The sequence below is a fragment of the Panicum virgatum genome, chromosome 1N (assembly GCF_016808335.1).
Source record: "Panicum virgatum strain AP13 chromosome 1N, P.virgatum_v5, whole genome shotgun sequence".
Lineage (NCBI taxonomy): Eukaryota > Viridiplantae > Streptophyta > Magnoliopsida > Poales > Poaceae > Panicum > Panicum virgatum.
Genome location: NC_053145.1, coordinates 63,718,465 through 63,738,610, shown reverse-complemented (window position 1 = coordinate 63,738,610; position 20,146 = coordinate 63,718,465). Strand labels below are relative to the sequence as shown.

Below are 20,146 nucleotides of genomic sequence, written 5' to 3'. Positions count from 1 at the left end.
GGGTTCATTTAACAGAAAACCTTTTTAGAAAACAGGTTTTGTAGTAATGTTGAGTTCAAGTTTTAAACTGCTACCGGATTCCCCGTCCGTCGTAGCACACGGCACCGCGGCCGGACACCATTCCCAAACAACTCACACCAGCCCATCCCGATTAAACACTAGTTATGTGACCACACCATAACTCACCCAATACCGTGGGCACGGACTATTCGAATAGATTCTTAACTCTGCAGAGGTGTGCAACTTTACCCACAAGTAGGATACCACAACTCGAACACCGTCGTGTCGGTGTAGATCCCAACATAGCCCTTACCCACCATAGCTAAGCCTGACTAGCCATCACGGGATGCACCAAGGGGTCATTGACCGTTCACTTAGGTATAACCGGGCATAAGTCACTCGGGGCTTATCCCTTTTCCTTAGTCACCCGTTGCTCTCAGCTCTCCTGATGGCTATCACACCAACTAGTGGGATTTATGCTACGCCGTTGCCCATTCAACGGTCGAGTGGTTTGCACGATAGTGGAGTTAGGTGAGATGACACACCAACTCGGTCCTTAGACACGACAAGATGGATATCTCCCTTCTTTGCCCTGCCACACAGGCATAAGCACACCAATCGGCAATTCACACAGAAATGCCGTCCATCCCGTCCATACTCATCTTTCGAAACTCCACATTTTATCCCTTCCCACACACACACATTTTCTTTATCAAATAAATCATATTATGAGTAAAGTCCTAAGTGTTCTAGTGTCGATTAACGTCCAAGCAAAATCAGAAATAATCTAGGTGGTCAAGGAACGGTTATCACAAATCAAGGGGTGGCTATCCAACCATGTTTTCATGCAAGCAAAACATATGCAATTTTATAAAGCAGGCCATTGGGTTGTATTTATAAAAACTAGGACAGAAAACATGCATCAAAGGATGGGATTGAACTTGCCGTCTTCGTAGCCTTCGGGGAGGTCCTGTCCTTCGGGCTCGGGGTCGCGGAACTGGTCCTCGTTCTCCTGCTCACAGTACAGCTCGTTGATGGGTTCTCCTTCGTTCACTCCGTGGTCTACAGCGTACACAAACAAGCACACAATCAACACACAGAAAAATAAAGATTTGTCGTCGAGCTCGAAACGGGGACACATAAAATATAGGGCATGGAGTGATATTTTTGGGTGTGCCTCTAATGGCATGGTCAAAACTAAATTAAGAGAGGCATGGTAAAGTTTTGGGTAGATCCGAGGTTGTTAGGCGCATAAAATGATAGGTCAAGGGAGCGTTTAGGACTTAAATAGGGGTCCAGGGGCCTAATTGTAATTAAGTTTAAGAAGGTAGGGGCTTTGTTTGAATTTTGGAAATTCCTTGGGTCATTCTAAGAAAAAGTCGGGGGTTTATTTGTAATTAGTTTCATATAGTTGCAGGGTCTTTCTTTAAATAGGGGGATCATGGGGCTTCTTTTGCAAAAGAGTGAAAGGGTCCTAAGGTAAAAGAAGAAAAGGCCAGGGGCCTTTGGGCAAAACTGCCCTGTCCTCCCCTTCCTCCCGACCGAAACAGGGGAGGGGGAACAGGGGCGGCGGCGGCGTCTGGCCGGCGGCCCTGGGCCGCGGTGGCGCATGGGAGGAGGGAAGAGAGGGCCAGGCGGCGCTAGGGGTCGATTCCCCTTTCCAATTTTAGAGGAGGGGCCCTGCATAGGGGGTTCTGGCGGCCATGGCCGTGGCGGCAGGCGGCGGCCGCGGGCAACGCCGGTGGGGGCAGCTCGGAGGGAGAGCTTATGGGGGAGAAGGGAGAGGGAGGAGCGAGGACTCCTTTCCCCCGCTCACCTTGGGCGGATGCGGCTCGAGGAGGTGGCGCGGCTAGGACCAGTGAGGGGGCGGCGGCGGCGAGCGTGGAGGCGGCGGCGCTGGAAGGGCAAGGATGCGGCGGGCGGTGGCTCGGGATATGAAGCTCGAGGGCGACGCGAGGGTCCCCTTTATAGGGAAAGTGAGGCGGTGGAGGTGGGGGCAGGGCAGCAGCGACGTCAACGGCGGCGCTGTGCTAGGGTCGCCGGCGTCGTTCGTGCACAGGGTGACGGCGCGCGCGGTGAGGCGGGATGTGACGCGTCGAGGAGGCGGCGACCGGCGCAGGCGGCGCTGTTCGGGCGTCAACGGCGGGCAGCAGCGGCGTGGGGCACGGGGGTAAAGGGCGTGGCGTGGCCGGTACGCGCGAGCACGGCCAGACGGCCGTGGCGTGTGCGCGTGGTCGGGCCGATGCGCGCGCACAGGGGCTGGGCGGCGTGGTTCGGCGCGCCGCGTGCGCGCGTGCGCGTGTGCGCGCGGAGAGGAGCGCGGAGTGCGGGGCAGGGAGCAAGGCGGTGGCGGGCGGCGCGGCGGAGCGGGCGTGTGCGCCAAGCGAGCTGCGGCCGAGCGTGGGCGTGCGCGCGAGGGGGAGCGGGGCAGGGCAGGCCGGGGTGCGCGTCGCGGCGGGCGCGTGTTCGCGGCACCGCGGCGGGGCGCGGTCGGCGTGCGCAGGCGGGGCACGGCCGGGGCGCGCGCTCGGGAGCGGGCCAGCGCAGAGGGGGGCCGAGCGGGACCGGGCGGCGCTGGAGTGGTCGGGCGAGAGAGAGGAAGGGAGGGGGGCCGAGCGCGCGGGGTAGGAGGAAGGAGAGAGAGGGAGAAAGAAAGAAAAGAAAATGGGAAAAAGAAAAGGAAAAGAAAAAAAAGAAAAAGGAGGGGAGAGGGAAATGGAGAGAGAGGAAGGGCGGGATTCGCGCCGACGCGATGCGGCCCCGGCCGGCCACGCGCGACGGTCGCGTGCATCGAGTGCAGGCGGGATTCGCGGCGTGGTGTACGGCTGGTCGGCCACGCGCGCGTCGCGCGCAGAGGAGGATGGGACAACGGGTGTTCGGAACAGAGAAATGGTTCTCGGGATTTAGGGTTTAGGGTTTTTGAAGGATCTCGAGCTCAACGACGAAACACAACCTTAGCGCATGATTTATTTTAGTCAATTTTCGGGATGTTACAATTAGATCAGTTAGATTTAATTGAAGCAGCTTTATATTTATTTGCTTTATTCATCAATATCTGGATGCGACAGATCCAATCTGACACCGGGACTCGATCGGCTCTTTAAAGCCGATGCAAGAGTCGTCCCGGGGAGCCGACCACGGCTCGGACTTACATTTACACGTGTCTTTGTATGCAGGAAACTGTTCGGAGCACATCTACACCTTCCTGATCGGGTATAAGTCAGGTGGCACGCCCGGCTTTCACACATCCTCCGGGCGCGTGACGGAATTGCGGGCCGTCGACGAGGGAGCAGTGACTGCCAGCGCCCCAGCAACCTCCCGGCTCTTCGTGTTGCCCGTCGCTACTCGCCGGTGGGTTTCGACTGACAACAATGCTACAGTACCATCGCTATTTATTAATTAATCATGGATTAATTAGCATCATTAGATTCGTCTCGCGATTTATAACTCATATGTGCAAAAGTTTTGTAAATAGACTTTATTTAGTACTTCAAATTAGCAAGATTTCATCACAATTTTTTTTGCAAAACATCTAAACACAGCCATAGGCTCAGTTTATTTCAGCTTCTGGCCGATTTTTGAAAGTTTAATTTTGGAAAGTTTAAAAGTTAGATAAACTTCCAGAATTGAGAATCGAGAACTTCCAAAATAAGTCCTGACTCTTGGTTTACTGAGGTCCAAAATACGCGAGTACTCCAGTGTAGACCCAGCTGTAAGCACTAACCCCTGTGTCGTCCGTGGACCGACCTCGACCCGCATCGTTGTCGCCCCCCTCCCCACGGACTCGGATTCAGTGACACTAGAACATTGCGCGGCATTGCCGCGTAGAAATATGCCCTGCAGTTCAGATTTATTTTAAAAAATTGAATTGCAAAAAGTCTGGGGGGATTTTCGTAAAATTGGTAGACTGCGTGGGTTATTTGGTAAATTTGGCGTCGACGGAGTACCGGTCGATTACTGAAAAGTTCAAGGGGTTTTTCATAAAATTGATGGACTTCAGAATCATTTTAACAAAGTCCAGGTTTTTTTTACAAAATTCACGGAGTACTACACGATTACTAAAAGTTCAGGGTTTTTTTGTAAAGTAAGGCTCCACAAAGTCCGAGGGGTTTTCCATTAAATTGATGGACTCCGTGTTCATTTTAATAAAGCTCGGGATTTTTTTTTGCAAAATTTACGTCCCTATCTATTTTTGGCGGTCGGATCGCGATCCGACGGCCGATGTTTTCCGACCTACGTGGCCCATCTCCCTGGCCAGGACCGCGACGCAGTTTCAATGGGCCAATAATTGGGAGCCAACAGTGCGTCAGGTATGACCAGTTGCTTGCATGATTGCATTGTGGGTCGGAGTTGCCTCCACGGACGGGAGCCGATGGACAGGTGGCGCGGTCCCAACCGGCGAGTGCCGCGCTTTCACGTGAGAACTAGAACATTGTGCGGCGTTGCCGTGCAGAAATATGCCCTCCAGTTCAGGTTTATTTTAAAAAATTGAACTGCAAAAAGTCTGGGGGAATTTTCGTAAAATTGGTAGACTGCGTGGGTTATTTGGTAAATTTGGTGTCGACGGAGTACTGGTCGATTACTGAAAAGTTCAAGGGGTTTTTCATAAAATTGATGGACTTCAGAATCATTTTAACAAAGTCTAGGTTTTTTTTACAAAATTCACGGAGTACTACACGATTACTAAAAGTTCAGGGGTTTTTTTAAGTAAGGCTCCACAAAGTGCAAGGAGTTTTCCATTAAATTGATGGACTCCGTGTTCATTTTATTAAAGCTCGAGGTTTTTTTTACAAAATTTACATTTCTATCTATTTTTGACCGTCGGATCGCGATCTGACGGTCGATGTTTTCTGGCCTACGCGGCCCATCTCCCTGGGCAGGACCGCGACGCGGTTTCAGTATTGAAAGATTGGGTAACAATGTGACAATGCAACATTGCGTGGATCTCAGCCCTCCAAATCCAATCCCACGGCTTGCTGTGTTGGGCCCGCATGCAAGTAAAAAATCCCCCACATAGGCTAATAGCGGGAGACGGGAGGGACACGGGAGCCGGAACGGAGCGGACGGCGCCCCAAATCCTTTTCTCGCTCGCGTCGCCGGTGCCGCTGCAGGCGCGCCTGGCCGTCGGGCTGTTGCTGCGCCTGGCCGCCGGGTCGCCGGTGCCGCTGCAGGCGCGCCTGGCCGCCGGGTCGCCGCTGCGACAAGCCACCGCGCCTGCCCGCCGCGGTGCTTGACTGCCGGAGTGCTGGGCCGCCGCCGCTGGAGGGCAGCGGGCCCATCGCCAGCGCGAGTGGGAGGTGGCTGCGGACCCGTGCCCTGCTGCCAAGCATCGATTGGTACCGCCGCATTCTCGCTATTAGCTTTAGCTTTGAATTGTTGGAGATTAAGGATCCGTGATGCGAAAGAAATTTGTGAAGTTGTACTATAGTCTTTTGTGGTCTCTATTTAGCATTTTGGACAGAGCTACTTATAGTCTTTTGCTGTTTTCAAGTTGGTAATCATCGTCCAGACTTCCTTGGCATAGCGGCAACGGAGACACATGTGCATGGCAGTTTCTAATTCTTGATCACAAAGAGTGCAGGTCATGGCACAAGGCCAACTCCTCGCTGCAAGTCAATCTCAATCAATTTTTCAGCACACATGAGTCATACAAATTATTCTTGTAATTCTTCATCACAGCAGCACTGATTCCATTCATTCAAATTACAACATACAAAATATTCTTGTAATTTTTCATTACACAGGTATACAGCATCGACTGCACCCCCCTCCCAGCAGCTTCACAGCGGCGGCGCTGGCCCTCCTCCACCAGCGCGGCGGCCTCCCGCAGCGGTGGCCCAGCGGGCCAGGCGCCACCTCCTGCAGCGGCGGCCCGGCCAGGCGCCCAGGCTCCACGACACGGCGGCGGCCTCCCGCAGCAGGCCTGGCGGCGTCCCGGCCTCCCGCAGCAGAGGCGCGGCGGCGGGATTGGGCGGCGACGCGAGGGGCGCGCCGGCGCCGTCCGCTCCGTTCCGCCTCCCGTGTCCCTCCCGTCTCCCGCTGTTAGCCCATGTGGGGAATTTTTTTCCCTGCATGCGGGCCCAACACAGGGAGCCATGGGATTTGATTTGGAGGGCTGAGATCTACCTAATGTCCCATTGTGACATTGCTACCCAATGTCACTGAATCTGAGTCCCCTCCCCACCGCTCCTCGCCACACTCTTTGCTCCCCAGCTTCCATGGCGCTTCATTCCTCAAAACCCTAGTTCGGAATTCTCCCCTCCTGCTCCCCGCCCACTCGCTACCACCGGCTCCCTCTTCTCCCCGCGGGGGCCGGGCGCGGGCCATGGAGCACCACCACAAGCCCGGCCTGCGCGTGCGCCTCCGCATCACCGCCGCGCGGCGCCGCGCGTGGCTCTCCGCCGGCCTGCGCTCCACGTGCCGCAAGCCGCCGCGCCGAGACCCCTCGGACTCCGTCCACAAGGCCGCGCGCCGCGAGATCGGCGGCGGCCACCGACGGCCGCCGCGGCCCGCGGCGCCCTCCTCCTCCGCGTTCTCGTGCCCCGAGAAGTTCCGCAACTTCCAGCTCCAGGTCTGTGCTCCGCGCACCCAACCTCAGGGACTGTCCTGTTCGATTTGATCATTATATAACATGGTGATACTTGTGGATGCGTTAGTACAATGGTTAGAAACTGAGTAATTGATGGTTGGGTGAACTGAAGTTGCTTCTGACAAGGTTTGGGTATGGTTAGATCTGAGACTCCCAGCTGCAATAGGAATATGGTTCCTAACATCCTATCCAGGTTCAGCGTGCAAATAACTTGATATACTAGTTCAATACATAACCTGCCATGACATGTTGTCAGTTTGCTACACAATATGTGCTGGAAGTGAATATAGCTTAGGATTTTTAAAACTTCGTTTCTCCTTTTTTTTTCCTGTTTTTCTCAGCTGTTAAATATTCAAATGCTCCTAACTTTGTGTACAGTTATCCATGGGATTTATGAAAACTGTTATTTCTGAGGAATCTAGAAGGCTAATAAATGTCAGTTAAATTGCAACTTGTGGGCTTTCATCCTCATGATTAAGTGGATACCAAGACTTTTATATTGTTCAGCGAATTTTGGAATAACCACATCACCGCTATAGCACATCTGAGAGCACGAGCTTACCAACATCAACATGTGAGCAAATAGTAACTCTGGCATGTTGCATTTCTGTTTTTGCATATTATGTGTTAACATACTAGTGTGTGACAATCTTTTACAATATGTATTTTGTCCGGTTGATTGAGTTGGAGGTGTGAGAAGAGAAACTAAGTGTATTATGGTGACTTAGAAGTGTTGTTTTCTTTTTCCTGTCTCTAATTTGACTTAGTACTGTTTGTAACATGAATACAAGGAGCTAAAAAAATACACAATTTTCAGTTTGATATCTTTGGAGATATGGATGTTCTTATATTGATCATCCAAAATAGCTAAACTATAGTACGGAAATTTTCAAGTGGGTAGCACATGTGCACAAGATCAAAGTTAAATACAAATGACACATACACAATATATAAATGGAAAGGACTCTCTGTATACTATCTGTTGTGTTTCCACGTATGGTTTAGTTATTGCACTGTAATTTATGCCTTGAAATTGTCTGTGCAGGAAGAATATGACACATATGATGATGAAGTCCATTTTCTTGTCCACTTGCCATTTTTGTGGACCAGAACCAAAATTATTGAAATTGTTGCTGCAAAGGATGTTATATTTGCACTTGCCCAGTCAGGTTTATGTGCTGCATTTAATCGAAGTAAGTCTCATGCCTTACGGTATTTGGTTTATGACTTCTCTCTGTTTATGTTCCTGATAACCTTCTTACCGTGCTGACAGCAACAAACAAGCGCATATGCTACTTGAATATAAGTCCTGATGAAGTTATTAGGAGCTTATTTTATAATAAGAACAACGAATCCCTCATCACTGTTTCAGTTTATGAATCAGATCGTTTCAGCTCGTTGAAGTGCAGAACAACTCCAATAGAGTAAGATACCTCACTCATTTCTTCTTGACCTAGTTAATGTATTTTGATTTTTTATTGCTAAGCTGTTGATCGTCTTTGTTTCTGCAAATCATGTGTGCTATTATTTCTGTGCTTTTCTTCATAATTGCTGTACCTTTTTTAAAAAATTATCAGTAGGGATACCATGGCTTTTGATGCTGGTACATTTGTTAAGATGATTGGTGCTTCTTTGCATGAGATGATCAGTTTGGTAGCAATTTTTAAAGCATTTTTCAATTCACTTGGACTTATTTGTCTTCTCTGCTTGCAATTGCTTTTTAGGTACATCAGAAGAGGCCAATTGAATGATGGATTTCCTTTATTTGAAACTGAATCATTAAAATATCCTGGCTTTGTTGAGTTTGATGATGTTAATGGCAAAGTATTGACCTTTTCGGCACAGGATAGGTAAGTGACATTTTTGCTGAACAGTATGACAGCAAGCCTATGGATTGTTTAACGCTTCTTCTTTGCAGTACGTACAAGGTTTTTGATCTAAAGAACTACAACTTTCTGTATTCCATATGTGATAAGAACATCCAGGAGATAAAAATAAGGTTTGCTGTCAATGATCACTGATAAATTCATATTTGATTTAGGTAGTTCATCTCACATTCTTACCATTATTCTCTTTCATCAGTCCTGGAATCATGCTCGTGATATACCAGAAGACAAATTGCCATGTTCCACTGACGATATTGTCAATCGAGGATGGAACTCCGCTGAAAACCTTCAGTCAGTTGCTGCATCGAAATAGAAAGGTTGACTTCATCGAGCAGTTTAATGAGAAGTTGCTCGTGAAGCAAGACAAGGAAAATCTCCAGATTATTGATGTAAGCCACCATATCTTTTCCTGTTAATTCTTTCTTTCATTGTTGGGGGTGGGATGGGGTTGCGGGGTGGCTGCAATTTGCATTTTCATTTTTTGAACTGACTTTAGTTCTTGACCAGGTTAGAAATTCTGATCTGATTGAAGTCAACAAAACCGAGTTCATGACCCCCTCAGCATTCATCTTTCTCTATGAAAACAATCTATTCTTGACATTCTGCAATAGGACAGTTGCAGCCTGGAATTTCCGTGGAGAGCTAGTTACATCATTTGAGGATCATGAGTTATGGCACCCTAACTGCAATACAAATAATATATACATCACTGCTGACCAGGACTTGATAATCTCATATTGCAAAGTTCCGAAGCAGGCCACAGATTGTGTTGACAGCGAGTCTGGAGAAGGTATAGCTAAATTCCACTCAAACTTGTACTCTCTTGATACTACCCCCTTACTAAATGGATTAAACTTTTCTTTTCAAAAAAAACTAAATGGATTAAACTTGCTATTTTTTTCAGTTTCACCCATGGGATCAATTAACATGAGCAATATCTTTACGGGAAAGTGTGTTGCGAAGATCTCCCCCAGTGATCCTACTCTCACAATTGCTTCTCGAAAGAGAGGTGATAAGAGCAGATCTACTATCCATAGCACTGTTTCGGAAGCTCTGGATGACATCACTGCTCTCTTCTATGATGAGGACCGCAATGAAATTTACACTGGGAACAGCAAAGGGCTGGTGCATGTCTGGTCAAATTAACCTTGATACCCACCCCATCCTTGTACATACCTCTTGTACCTTGTTTTTCCGTATAGAACAAAAATGTAATGCTCATCTGATTATAGCGGGACTGTAACTTAGACATGATATCACTGGTAGAATAATCTGAATGTAGAGTATGTTTTTGGGTAATTTATTTTTGGCGAAAAGTTTTTTCACATATGGCGATTTATTCAAAATCTGACCCAAGTTTCTTAAGTATCGTTGGGAATACAGAGTTTTGCTCCGATCGATGTATTGTTCTTTTTCCTGGATAGCTGTATCCGGTTGCTGCATGAGAGGGGGCACTGGGCAGTGACTTTAAGCACGTAATGACGTAACTAATGTTTTTTTAAGAAGGTGCGGGAGGCCGCTTTGTCCTCAAGAATATGATTAGTACATTCGACATTTAAGCAATTTACTGTCTGAAAATGACAAAATTCACAAATTACTAGTACCTCTTGTTTAGCAGGGGTAGTCTGCACGAATCTTCGTGCATCGCCTGCTCCTCACCAATGATTGCTACCATTAATGTCTCTCTTACAGCTGATTAATTAGTCAGTAGTAACGATTTTGCTCCTTGTTTTATCTACGACATCTCCACAAACTCGCAGCCCTAACGAGTCACTGACATGTGGGACTCCTGCTCCTTATCCCCACCTCTCAGTAGCACGCACCTTCAAGCAAACGTCAGCGGTCAGCGCGGCGTGAGGGCAACACCGCCGTGTTGCTTCGTAACGACACTACCGGCCACCAAAGAACACGCGCGGGCGCAGTAACAAGTCCGCCACGGATACAGCACGCGCACGTCTCCCCCTCTTCTTCGCCGTCCGGGTCGGCCGTTGCGAGGCGAGACAAGCCACCGGCCCCCGCCCCGTCGCCGCGCGCCTAGGGTTTCGATGGAGCCCCCTTCCCCCTCGGCCGCGTCTCCTCCGGCGGAGGAGGAGGAGGCGGCGAGGCGGAGGTTGCCCGAGGAGCTGAAGCTGCGGCGGAGGACGCTGGAGACGGTGCTGGAGCAGTGCCAGCGCGCGCTCGAGATGATACGCGAGGTCGATCTGGGGGAGGTTGAGGAGGGGGCGAATTCTAAGGAGGGAGTGCAGGAGGACGGGGGCGGCGAGGCGGACGACCACGGCGGCGGTGACGAGGGGGCGCAGCCGCCGCCGCCCTCGGACGCCGACTACGAGACGGACGAGGTAAGGGGAGATCTCGCTGCGCACCTCTTAATTTTGTGATCTGAAAGTTTGTTGGAGTTTAGGAATTGGTTTGATTGGTAGGCAGCGGCGTTTAGGCGTTTCGTAATTTAGCTGGATTGGAGGTTGCTGCCTGCTGGAATTATATCAGATTTATTCGAAATTGCGACAATTTAAATGATCGCACCTCAGTATTGCCTTACTGTTTTTGTGGTGTCGTGCTGAGTCAGTAAACGAGTTAATTGTGTGGTTTGCCTGATATAGTTGCATTCTGGTTTCTGGATAATGGATGGTGATATGTGGGAAGGAGTGTGCGTGCAGCAGCAGATTGTTGAGGTCAAATCTGGATGTAATGCAGAGAGTTCACTTACTGTCTCATAGAGGTGGGAATTAACAAGGAAATTGCCTAGCAGATGAGGCCATGGATTTAATTTTGGAGTTCCAATTAGTGATTATTTAATTTCACAGTTCTCAACTTATGGATTTAGCAAATTCAATCACCAGATGATGCCATGGATTTTGAAATAGTTGATATTACAGCTAGATACTTGTGAACCACTTTGGGCCGTGTTTCTGGCACTTCCTGTGGTCTAAACTGTTTTATGACACAAGTTACGTGTTGCTTCTTAGGGGTGGCATGGATTAAATTGTGCTTCCTCTGTACTCTTACTCCTTGCTGGTCTAGAGCTGTGCTAAGGTCTCCACATGTTCATTCACTTTGCAGCTGTGCGATCTTCTCCAATCAAGGGTTCAATCACCTGAATTTCTCGAGAAGCTAGATAGCATTCAGAAGTCAGTGTATCAACATGGTGCAGGTGTGCATTTGCCAAGTGAATCATTACTCTTTTCTTGATTCAGAATTTATTGTTTTCACAACTAATGCACAATGAACTTCACAAATATAAATTCCTGCTTATTTACTCAATTATTCCTTTCAATTGAACCTGGTACTGAGCAGTTCTACAATTATTCATGTAACAGTAGATGAAACAGTATCATGGGATATTGTAAGTGCGGCAGATATATGGGATGATAAGAGTATGAACGTTAGTGATGATTCAGAGGATGGATATGTTCTCGTTAAGCAAGAGGACATAGTCGATGGCATTGCATGCTTCATGGCTGCATACTTGCTGTCACTGAAGCAAACTAAGGTATACAAGTTCACTTTCCGTTTTGTGGTCTGTATTCTGTAGTGTTAGAAGTTGGATCATGTGGCCATCAATAGTTATCAATCGAAAATAGTCTGCAACCCTTATTCTAGGCTTTGTGCGATTTCTCCATGCTGCTGTTTGTATAATCCTAGTAGGCTGTATCTGTTTTATGTTTTCATTCGTTGACTGCTAGATTATAATCATGAAGAGGATATCATATTTCTTGTTAATTTTGGAATCGTCATGATCATTGTAATGATGGCCAATACGTGTTGTGCAGGACTTGACGCCTGATCAACTTCAACAGGGTTAGCACTTTGTTCCCTTATTCGAGATGAATTTGGTTACTAAGGGGGGAAAACCTATATGAACACTCCAACTTTTCATTTTTGTCAGCTCTTAGCAAGACATTTTCAGCTAAAAAGAGGAAAGGCAAGCTTCAGAAGGCATGGGATGGAACAAAAGTTATTTACAATGTAGCATCATGGAGTGCGACAGCTGTTGGGTGAGTTACCTTTACTAAGTTGTTATGAATTCAACCCCCATGACATTCTAAATTGATCCCGAGATCGAGTCGAATGTTTGAACCCCTTTAGTCATTGGCAAAGCTTTGAAGTAGTTAGGTCCATTGACTAAACTTTGATTATGTGGAATAGCACAAGCTAGGATCATCAGCTAAATTTGGTTTCTGTAAAAGCATCACAAGTTAGCTAGCGGCTCAGTGCTAAGTTTTTTTGAGAGGACTGCATGAGATTTTCAATATAACTACACAAAAAAGAGTCGTCAAACCCCATTTAAAGCTATATTAAACTCAATTCCTTCCACTAGACTACTGGCAAGCGTTACTAAGCTCCTTGTGACTATATGCCTAAAGAAGCAATATGCTTGGACCTTCAGCTGGAATAGCCTTGCCTTTCCATTGAAAAATGATAGGTGAAGGTCAGTCAAACTATATTGTCTTTAAACTTGTGCATAGACTAGGACAGCTAGTCGTTAAGCTGCCCCTCACTCCCTCTGCTAATTGTAGAGGTAGATTTAGATTGTTTTTCTGATTATTATAGAGTTTGATTTGTTTCCTGAGGTTATTTAGCATGTTGTGTTTTCTGCAAGTATTTAGATTGCAAATATTTTCTGCACATATCATTTTGCAAGCACTTACACAAAATTCCAGTGTCTTGGTTCTATGGACATGTAGTGGCGTTATGTAGTGATAAGTTTCAAATGAACTTGCAGGTTTTAAATATTCCTGTAGGCTGTAGCTGTCTAGCACGCATACTGATTCTGTATTGTTTGTGTGTAGTATCTACCAGAATCCAGCAATTGTACAAGCAGCAACAACAGCCTTTTGGACATCCTGCCGTGTAATATCCAAATTTCTGTGAATGATCCATATGGATGGACGGTGCAAACCTGCAAACACTGTTTCAAAAGATATAAGGGAAACATTGTTCCAACCTTTGTGGTACACTTACATTCATGTAAATATTCCTGACCTGCAAGTTCGTTGATTGCTTATAACAGTGAGATCATATGTCAAAAGATAGCTGCTCGAAGCTTCAAACCACATCAGGGATGACGTGGGGCTAGTCTGTGGCACCTCACGTGGTATAATGGTCAAACACCTCCCTGCCTTTGCGAGTACATTTGTATCAAAACCCCAACCATTAATGTACATAAGCCCATGGGTTTCATGTCAGCCATGAGCCATCCTACTCAGAATTGCTGCATCAGTGTAATTATCTCAATTCATTTGAATAAATTCATTTGTGCCTGTTTCACCGCCTCAGTGGAAATGTCAGTACTTCGTGGAAATATGAAACGTTCACCATCTGAAATTCGTAATCGTGTTCTTGTCAGATGATACAGATGCTGCCACACCTAGATTCCATCTGTTGGCAACATTCAGCTGAGTTAATAACTTGCATGGTTGTAGATTCTGGAGGGGTATTGAGAGCTTGAGACGCATAAGAAGATGAAATGGGCAACATACAGCTCCAAGTGCTAGTTCGTACTGTACAGTATAAAACCTATATTAACTATGGAAGTTACAAGTTACAATGCAGCCTTGCTGGTACCGTACAGCACAAGCCTCCAGAGCAAATCTACTGCCAATACAAAATTACAATTGGCCCTCGCAGGGGCCGCGTGATCTAGAAACATGGAGGTTACAGAATACAAACAAGCTGTAGACTCTAGTCATAGCAATGATGAAACAAGCTGCTGCTCCTTTCTGATAAAATGTCTATTAAATCAAAACAACTAATCAACAATCCGTAATCCGATCAATGGGACTCATCCCTGTACCTTCTTGCCCGGAATGAAAAAACAGCGCAAGTGTAGACTGCAGTCATAGCAATGACGAATACTCCAACATATGTGCACACTGTTGCTGCACAGACGTACAGGTACCTGTTGGCGTTTAGGAACGAGTGGTCACATAACAGTTAACAGCTTGTGCATTATGTATGTGATTCGTTTATTTGTAAGACTTTTATTGAACACTTACTTTGGTGAAAATACACTCCAAACAAACAAGTGATTCTTCATGAGTAGCAAAACAATAGTGTACGAAGTCAATGTAACAGAATTAATGAGCAAAGGAAGCAAACATGGCATCGTGATCATTTTGTCCAGAATATTGCTCCATAAATGCTGAGTAGAGATATCTTTCATCGATATATAAACCACCATCCCAAGATATAACATCAAAGGTGATCCATATGTAATAATGAACATCAGTATACCAGAAAGAACTGTGGAGTAGCTTGAAATGCCCTGTTAAATTTGATTAGTCAAATAAGAAAGAAATGGGGAGAGACACTTGAGGAGGTATCGGTAAACTCACAATGAAAGCTCCAGCAACATCAATACTGGCAAGGCTATTTTTATTCCCAAGACCAAAATGACCAGTCATTCCCAAGAATTGCATTGCAATAACCTATACGGTTTATTATTAATCAATAAAAAGAAACCATGAGTTGTACTGTGTAAACTCAAAAAAAAAAAACATTCCCATGATGCCATGAGTCTGAAAAACAAAAGCATCATGTTCATTCAGCAAATCTACTCAAAAAAAAAAAGTTCATTCAGCAAAGATTACAGAAAAGGTTTGGAGAAACTAACCTGTACCCATTGCTTATGCAATGTTTTATCCAGAGAAAAATGAGCTATGCTCGAGACTGTTTGCAAGAAAATGAGCAAAAGAGGAATAGCATTGATGGGTTGTTGCAGAAGCAGCTGCAGAAGACACCAGAACACTGTGTATGTTATTCCAGTGAGGAAAACCGAATCACTGATGCCATGAGAATCTATATCCTTGATCCTTCACAGGATTAGAATCAGAGGAGGATGCTGGTTTTGCTTCTGTATAATATGTCGGAAATATCCAAGGTGAAGCTAGAACAGTGGCAGATATTGAAACACTAGCAATGCCATAAAACAGTCTAGCTATCGACATTGTACTATGGTTGATTGGTAATGAAGTATTGATCTGATTTTCCCAGATATGCAGCAAAACCAAAAGTCCGCAATAAATGTGGCTCAACCATACTCCTATAACAACCTTTGACCTTGCTCTGAGTAACATGAGTGAAACTGAATACAATGCCACAACTGCAAGAACTGAGAAAGTCTGAAGAGACTTTACAATAGAAGAGTCAGCTTGGGCCAGTAACTTCGAAATGTCAGGAAAATGAACCCAGTTGATCCCACCTTGGTGCCAAGCTTTTATAACTCTCCCAGCAACAAGAACAATAAGGATGGTACATAACTTGTAACCATCTCTCTTGCCTGGGGTTAGTTCATAACTGGTAGCATACGAAAAGTAATTTCCGTCAAAGCTCTTTTCTTCCGCTCTATGAACTAGTATTGAATTTGATCCTATAAGCATTGCCTGAACTGTCTTGATGAGGAATATTAAATACAGAGTGGAAGTGAGGAAGTTCCATGTATATTGCTCTTCTTCCACAAAAGAACTTGAGCCAAGGCTGATGACATAGAGAAAAATTCCAGTAAGAATGAAAACCTCATCAAGGTGCCAGCATTGATCCAAATATGACTCTGTGTGTAGATCGGTTTGACTCAGAGACAGTTCCTTAAATAGGCGAGACACAGCACCAATGAGAAAAAGGCATGATATTGTCATCAACAAGATTGCAGAGATGAGTAAATAGAATGGTTTCTGCAAGTAATAAAAGGAAACAAGTCATTCAGAAGAAAGGCAAATCTAGGAGAAAGCTAAGGTACAAATCTGCAAAGAAGTAAAATTACATCAGTTGCTCTGTGAGACAACCACTCACTTGCATATCTTAAGAAGCCATAGTAGTTCTCCACAGAAGTTCCAACGTACTGAGCTTCAGCAGATCTGGAACAACAAATTCTTTTAAGCAGTGAAGAATGATGATACTCAGTACAGTTTAAGGATCTCGTTGGCAGAAGCTCACTTGAAATTAGAACCTTGATGAAGACGTAAGGATTGATGAGAAACAAAAGCTTTAGAAAGCAAATGGCAGAACTTTTCCTCAGTAGATTCAGGATGGACAACAATTCCTAAACCGCCCTCCGAATTAATACAGTCTTCAAGGCAGAAAGCAGGCATTTGTGCTTGCAGCAATCTTATAATTTGCCATGAGTTTAGCTCTAAAGTCCGTAGTTTCTGGGCATCTGAAACAAGATGCATTCATCATCTCCAAACAGAAAGTTAAGAATGTTTAATCATATAATTTGTAAATAATTGAATGTTTTGGTGTGATCAAGAATATGATGAAAGGACACAGGTGACGTACAATTAACAATTTGAAGCTCACAAACATAAGTTATCTATTTCTTCTGATTCATGATGAACCTTAATGCACCTAAAAACGGAAGGCAAACATAAAATCACCTGTCAAAGAATTTAAAACTTTTGGAAGCAAGACACCTATATTATTCTTCGGAATTGGTATGCCAAATAGAAGAGCGAGAGTTGGGGCAAGATCCACCTGAAAAGGAGGTCAGAGTTGTTTGTTGATCTCTTGGAACTATCCTTATAGTGCTATAATTCTATATTTTAGCTTATCATGGAGAACATAAAGCTACTGGGCATAAAATGTATCACATAAAGCAACAATTGTTTCTATACCAGAATAATATGCAAAACTTAAGTAGAGCAGCACAAACATCCAAAGATAAAATAGAAGGTACACAGAACCTCTATAATTAACAGAAATATAGGTCACTGCAAAGGTGTAGACTTTACTTGAAGTGCTTCATTCTGGTCATAGGGTGAGCAATGTGGTCTCTCAACACTGTGTCCTATAAAAAGGGCAACTGAATCGGTTTCTTCATATGAAGATCCTCCATGATTACCACCTTCAGTCATGCCATGATCACTAACCACAACCTGAAAGAAAGGAGCACAAAAACCAGAAATTTGTTGGATGGGGTAGTGGAATATGTTTGGTGCTGGAGAAATATTTAATGAAGTATGCATACAGACTGGGGAACGTTTCCTTGCAACTCTAAAATAAGAAATTTGTTGGATGCACTATTTTGGGAAGAAGCCAAGTGTAAATAATGAAAACCAGAATGTAGAACATATGCAAAATTTTGGCTTGTTAAACTCCACATGCGGCAATTCAATAAAATCACTACAAGTTAGACAAAGAGATAGACTTTATCAAGCATACTGCAAACACATGTATTCTCAACGTAATCTCCCTAATATACTGGAACAATTTTTTTTTGTCACATACATGTATGTGACTAGAGAAAGAAGATTATTGTAGAAAAAAGAAAGAATCACAGACCAAAAGTGTTCTCTTCAGATTATCCTGAAGGCTCGCAGCATGCACCCATCTAATGACATCATCCATCTCCTTCATCTTTTGGGTCATCAAAACACTATCATTCGAAGTTTTAACTCAAATTTATCATTAATCAAACAGTCAAACCCACATGAAAGATGTTGCAATGTTTACCTCCGGCGGCCACCTATATGGCCAACATGATCTAACCCTAAATAGTGGAGAACCTGGAATTATGAACAGAAAAGGAATTACTCACTAGTGTTCAGAAAGACAATGCAAAACAGCCTTATCAAAATCACTAGAAAACAAGTGATATGTAAAGAGGTTTAGGCTTTATCACAACAAATATTAGTGGTACACTAGAACTGCATGGTTGAAATTCAAAGAATAAGATATAACATTATCAGTCTACAAGGAATAAGACACGTGACAAGCACCAAAGTAAAAGCAAAAGCTCACCAAGACACTCCAGTCTTTTGCAGCAAGCTCAAATTCTAGATGACGTGAAACATTGAAATCAACCTCAACTGTATCTCTGACCTGACAGATAGGTACAAATCATTGAAAAAAAATTTGTTGATGAAAAATACTAGGCTGCAGAAAACAAGTAAAGAACTGTTAGCGGCACAAGCATCAAGGCATAAGCTTAAGTGCCTAATATGCAAATATCTGCAAGCCTAGCCCAAAGTAAAAGACACTCTCCTAGAAGAATGCTGTATGGTGATGAGGAGAGTTTTGAAGTCTAATAGAGAAAAGTACGCCTAATAGATGGTATGGAGAGGCCAGTTACAAGCAAATTCTATAATGAACACCCATGTTTAGCGATTTCAGTAATTTTACCAGATTTCTTTAAAACAACACTAATGTTTTTTTTAAAAGTAACTGGTAGGTTAGACTTTTAGGTGACATACATTATTATATTATCCTTCAGTCACATTCCTTGTAAGAAAAGCATGTGACTCATATACATTATTATCTTATCCTTCAGTCACATTCCTTGTAAGAAAAGCACATGACTCATACAAAAGACTTACATAAAAACTGCTCACTCCATCTTGTCTAGCGAATAGTGTTGGGAACAGTTTGATCCATGTCTCATCTCCCAGCATCACTAATTTATGACCAATCATATGAAGCTGATCTGCATAGGTGTGCATTAGTGCAATATGATAAATATATATTATAAGCAACTTTGAGTCTAGCAAGAATGTGATATAGATATTGGTGGGAGATGCAGACGGGTAGGAAGGTACAGTGTGGTTCTAACCAAGAAGATTGTCCTCTAAGAAGGCTTGAGTATTGAAATTAAATGCTACATCTAGAAAACCTCCAATTGCCCCTGACACCATAGCCTGAAAAAAGAGTACAGTTAGTATTATGGAACACTTAAACAAAAGGGTATCTCTAGATAAAAACAATCATACCTTTAGTCGGGGCATTGTGACGGTTGGAGGTGCAGCTTTAGCATGGTAACCTGCTGCTTGGCAACCAGCTAACAAGGACTGAGTGTATGGCATAGACTCCATGAGTTCTTTACTTGGTGGTTTTCCGCCTTTCCCAAGTACAAATTCAGCAGGTAGCCCATCTATAACCTAAATAGACATCCATAAACTAAAAAGGTCAAAAAAATTAAAATAAAGGCAAGCCAAAACATCATTGAAACACATGGGACTATTCCGTTGATTGTTGAACCAAACAAACAGGCATACCAATTCAGGACATACCATTAATACTAAGCGATCGTACACAGGAGGCATCTCAGCGAGTTCCTGGCGTACACAAATTAACAAGGGTAAACATCGTAATTGATAATGCGCGGAAATTTCATTTTCAGGGGAAGATGCATAGTATCCAGAGTCCACATCGCATTTATCAACTAGCTCAACATTCCAAAGCTTCGTCCTCGAAGCATAACAATGGAACACATAGCTGAACGAGGACAATCTAGACGAGCAATGGAAGCAGTAGCAACGCCTTACCCTGTAAAGAGATCTGAGCTGATCCGGAGGAAGCGCCGGCTTCTGCCCCCCAGCACTGACTGGACCGCACGAAGGCATTCGGTAGCTATCCGGTCCACTGCACAAAACCAAACACAGCGCAACCAAAGCAAGCACCGTAAATTCCACAGCCGCTGAGGAACCATAGCAGAGCAGAGGCAAAGGGAGACGCCGACCTAAAGCCGCGCAGCATGGGCTTCACGGGGAAAAACCCGTAGAGGAAGAGTGAGAGGCCGGCGACCTGAAGCAGCACCGTCGCCACGGTCCACCCTGCGACGGCGGCGCCCATGGCCTCCCTACGCGGCGGCAATCGCCGCGGGACGGCGGAAGCCGGCACGGCTGGACGGACGGCGAGTAAACTAGGGACGACTGGGCTGAAGCTGGCCACCTCAGCCCAG

The 20,146-nt window shown here is 45.1% G+C and overlaps 3 protein-coding genes and 1 pseudogene across 6 annotated transcripts; 3 read left to right on the top strand and 1 right to left on the bottom strand.

Moving 5' to 3' along the window:
- The first annotated feature begins 1,910 nt into the window (after positions 1–1,910).
- Positions 1,911–6,203, top strand: LOC120653763. The gene is made up of 4 exons (XM_039931438.1): positions 1,911–2,075; positions 5,026–5,336; positions 5,582–5,662; positions 5,745–6,203. The coding sequence occupies exons 1-4, from the start codon at positions 1,911–1,913 to the stop codon at positions 6,163–6,165; spliced, it is 978 nt and encodes a 325-aa protein (XP_039787372.1). The 3' UTR covers positions 6,166–6,203.
- LOC120657388 lies at positions 6,061–9,802 on the top strand. 2 transcript variants are annotated; one of them, XR_005668148.1, is made up of 8 exons: positions 6,061–6,571; positions 7,635–7,782; positions 7,863–8,013; positions 8,314–8,439; positions 8,508–8,588; positions 8,672–8,864; positions 8,988–9,265; positions 9,380–9,802. XR_005668148.1 is itself a non-coding variant. In XM_039935691.1 (8 exons), exons 1-8 carry the CDS (start codon positions 6,326–6,328, stop codon positions 9,619–9,621), a joined length of 1,470 nt encoding a protein of 489 aa, XP_039791625.1. In that variant the 5' UTR covers positions 6,061–6,325; the 3' UTR covers positions 9,622–9,802. The 2 variants fall into 2 exon arrangements, 1 of the variants encoding a protein (XP_039791625.1); XM_039935691.1 differs by having other exon boundaries at positions 8,983–9,265.
- Positions 9,803–10,373: 571 nt separating this feature from the next.
- Positions 10,374–13,751, top strand: LOC120657385. 2 transcript variants are annotated; one of them, XM_039935688.1, is made up of 6 exons: positions 10,374–10,814; positions 11,536–11,626; positions 11,793–11,965; positions 12,246–12,273; positions 12,362–12,470; positions 13,266–13,751. In XM_039935688.1, exons 1-6 carry the CDS (start codon positions 10,521–10,523, stop codon positions 13,345–13,347), a joined length of 777 nt encoding a protein of 258 aa, XP_039791622.1. In that variant the 5' UTR covers positions 10,374–10,520; the 3' UTR covers positions 13,348–13,751. The 2 variants fall into 2 exon arrangements, with proteins under 2 accessions (XP_039791622.1, XP_039791623.1); XM_039935689.1 differs by having other exon boundaries at positions 10,376–10,814; positions 11,796–11,965.
- A 201-nt stretch (positions 13,752–13,952) lies between these two features.
- LOC120657384 lies at positions 13,953–20,124 on the bottom strand (annotated as a pseudogene). Its single transcript, XR_005668147.1, has 17 exons — positions 19,925–20,124; positions 19,731–19,827; positions 19,476–19,520; positions 19,176–19,343; positions 19,019–19,103; positions 18,786–18,892; positions 18,211–18,291; positions 17,923–17,975; positions 17,752–17,845; positions 17,202–17,345; positions 16,848–16,944; positions 16,408–16,627; positions 16,235–16,328; positions 15,089–16,145; positions 14,811–14,903; positions 14,472–14,740; positions 13,953–14,374 (listed from the first exon to the last, which is right to left on the bottom strand). The product of XR_005668147.1 is annotated as a GPI ethanolamine phosphate transferase 2-like (transcript).
- Between the last annotated feature and the right edge of the window lie 22 nt (positions 20,125–20,146).